The sequence below is a fragment of the Grammomys surdaster genome, unplaced genomic scaffold (genome assembly GCF_004785775.1).
Source record: "Grammomys surdaster isolate TR1022 unplaced genomic scaffold, NIH_TR_1.0 299938, whole genome shotgun sequence".
NCBI classification, from domain to species: domain Eukaryota; kingdom Metazoa; phylum Chordata; class Mammalia; order Rodentia; family Muridae; genus Grammomys; species Grammomys surdaster.
In genome coordinates, this window is record NW_021625663.1 from 1 (window position 1) to 1,661 (window position 1,661).

Consider the following 1,661-nt stretch of genomic DNA (forward strand, 5'->3'; position numbering starts at 1 on the left):
GCATGCACCGAGCCATACACCGCGGAGAACGACCTCATCGCTGTCCTGACTGTGGGAAGAGTTTTACCCAGCGGTCCACATTGGTGGCGCACATGTACACTCACACAGGTGAAAAACCATTCCATTGCCCTGAGTGCAGCAAGTCCTTCAGCCGACCTTCTTCCCTGAGCACGCACCGGGCCATACACCGAGGGGACCGGCCATATAGCTGTCCTGACTGTGGGCAGGCCTTCACGCATCGCTCTGGCCTCATTACCCATCTCCGTGTCCACACTGGGGAGAAGCCTTACTGCTGTGCTGATTGTGGACACTGCTTCAGCCAGAGCTCAGGGCTCCATGAGCACCAGCGGGTGGTGCACAGCGGCTTGACCCCCTTTACTTGCACACACTGTGGCAGAGCCTTTGCCCGTGCTGCATATCTTCGGTGCCACATTCGCACCCACACGGGTGAAAAGCCTTATTCATGCCCTGACTGTGGTCGCTGCTTTCGCCAGAGCTCTGACTTGGCAGCCCACAGGCGGACACACAGCGGCGAGCGTCCCTACTCCTGCCCTCAGTGTGGCAGACGCTTTCCAACTAAGTCAGCTATGACGAAGCACCAGTGGATCCATCGGCCAGGAGGCAAAGGCCATAGGGACAGAAAAGCCAGTCAGTTATCTATATCCCTGGACCCTGGCCAAGAGGACCCGGAACCACCAGTGGGCTTCCAGCATTACCCAGAGATATTCCAGGAGTGTGGGGGATGGTCTTAAAAGTGCCAACACAGAGGGTGAAATATGTACATCCTTTGAAGCCCAGAGGCTTGAATTTATGGCATCCTGCGGAAGTCACAGATGTTCTAGCTAATGCTGGTCCTGGGCACAGGGTACAGTCTTCTAGGTGATTACCAGATGCATTTGCACACACGCAGATCCTGAGTCTATTGGGTTGGGGTGGGGTACCCCACTAGAACTCCATATGAGAAGCAAGAGCAGTCTCCTGGTTCAGAAGTATTGAGAGGCTTGAGGTTGAGGAGAACCTTATTGAAGTCAGTGCCTCTTTAATGCAGAGACTAAAGCTGATAGCTCTGTGTGAATTGAGCCAGCTGCATTCTCAGGGGTTGAGTTATTGATCAAGAGCCTGGTGTGGTGGTGCCTGCCAGTGATCCCCACACTGGGGAGGTAGAGACAGGGAGATCAGGAATTTGAGACCAGTTTGGGTCACCTGAGACTGCTTCTAAAAATAAATAACAAGTGAAATTAATTAAGGTTTAAAAACCAAAGTATTTCTCACATGGACCAAAGGCCCAACTTTCTAGTTTCTCTTGAAAAAATCCAAAATATTCAGCCAAGCAAATGAGACAGAACAGTTCTGGGTTCCATTCTCAGTACTGTAGTTACTGTCTGTGTTGGCACAGGCTTGATTCCAGCACTTGGTGTCTTGTGGTACAAAGATGTTCAGAAATTTAAGATTGCCCTCAGTTACACACACACACACACACACACACACACACACGAGGTTCATAGCAGGTAAGGGCTACAACTCCCATGACTTGATTTCAGTGATAAAAGGAGAGAAACAATTCTTGAAGGTGGTATCATTTAGGTTTTTCTGAATCAAGGCAGGCATGTGCAAAATTTGGTGGCATAAGAAAAAAAAAGAAAAAGAAACAAAAAACCTCA

The 1,661-nt window shown here is 50.0% G+C and overlaps 1 protein-coding gene across 1 annotated transcript; it reads left to right on the forward strand.

The window, feature by feature from the left end:
* Nucleotides 1-2: 2 nt before the first annotated feature.
* On the forward strand, nucleotides 3-1,242 carry LOC114616137 (zinc finger protein 764-like). The gene has a single exon (XM_028761656.1). It carries the CDS (start codon nucleotides 3-5, stop codon nucleotides 750-752), a length of 750 nt encoding a protein of 249 aa, XP_028617489.1. The 3' UTR covers nucleotides 753-1,242.
* The last annotated feature ends 419 nt before the right edge of the window (nucleotides 1,243-1,661 follow it).

Coding starts and splice junctions, on each gene's coding strand:
- LOC114616137 (XM_028761656.1), top strand. CDS start 3: ATGCACCGAGCCATACACCGCGGAGAACGACCTCATCGCTGTCCTGAC.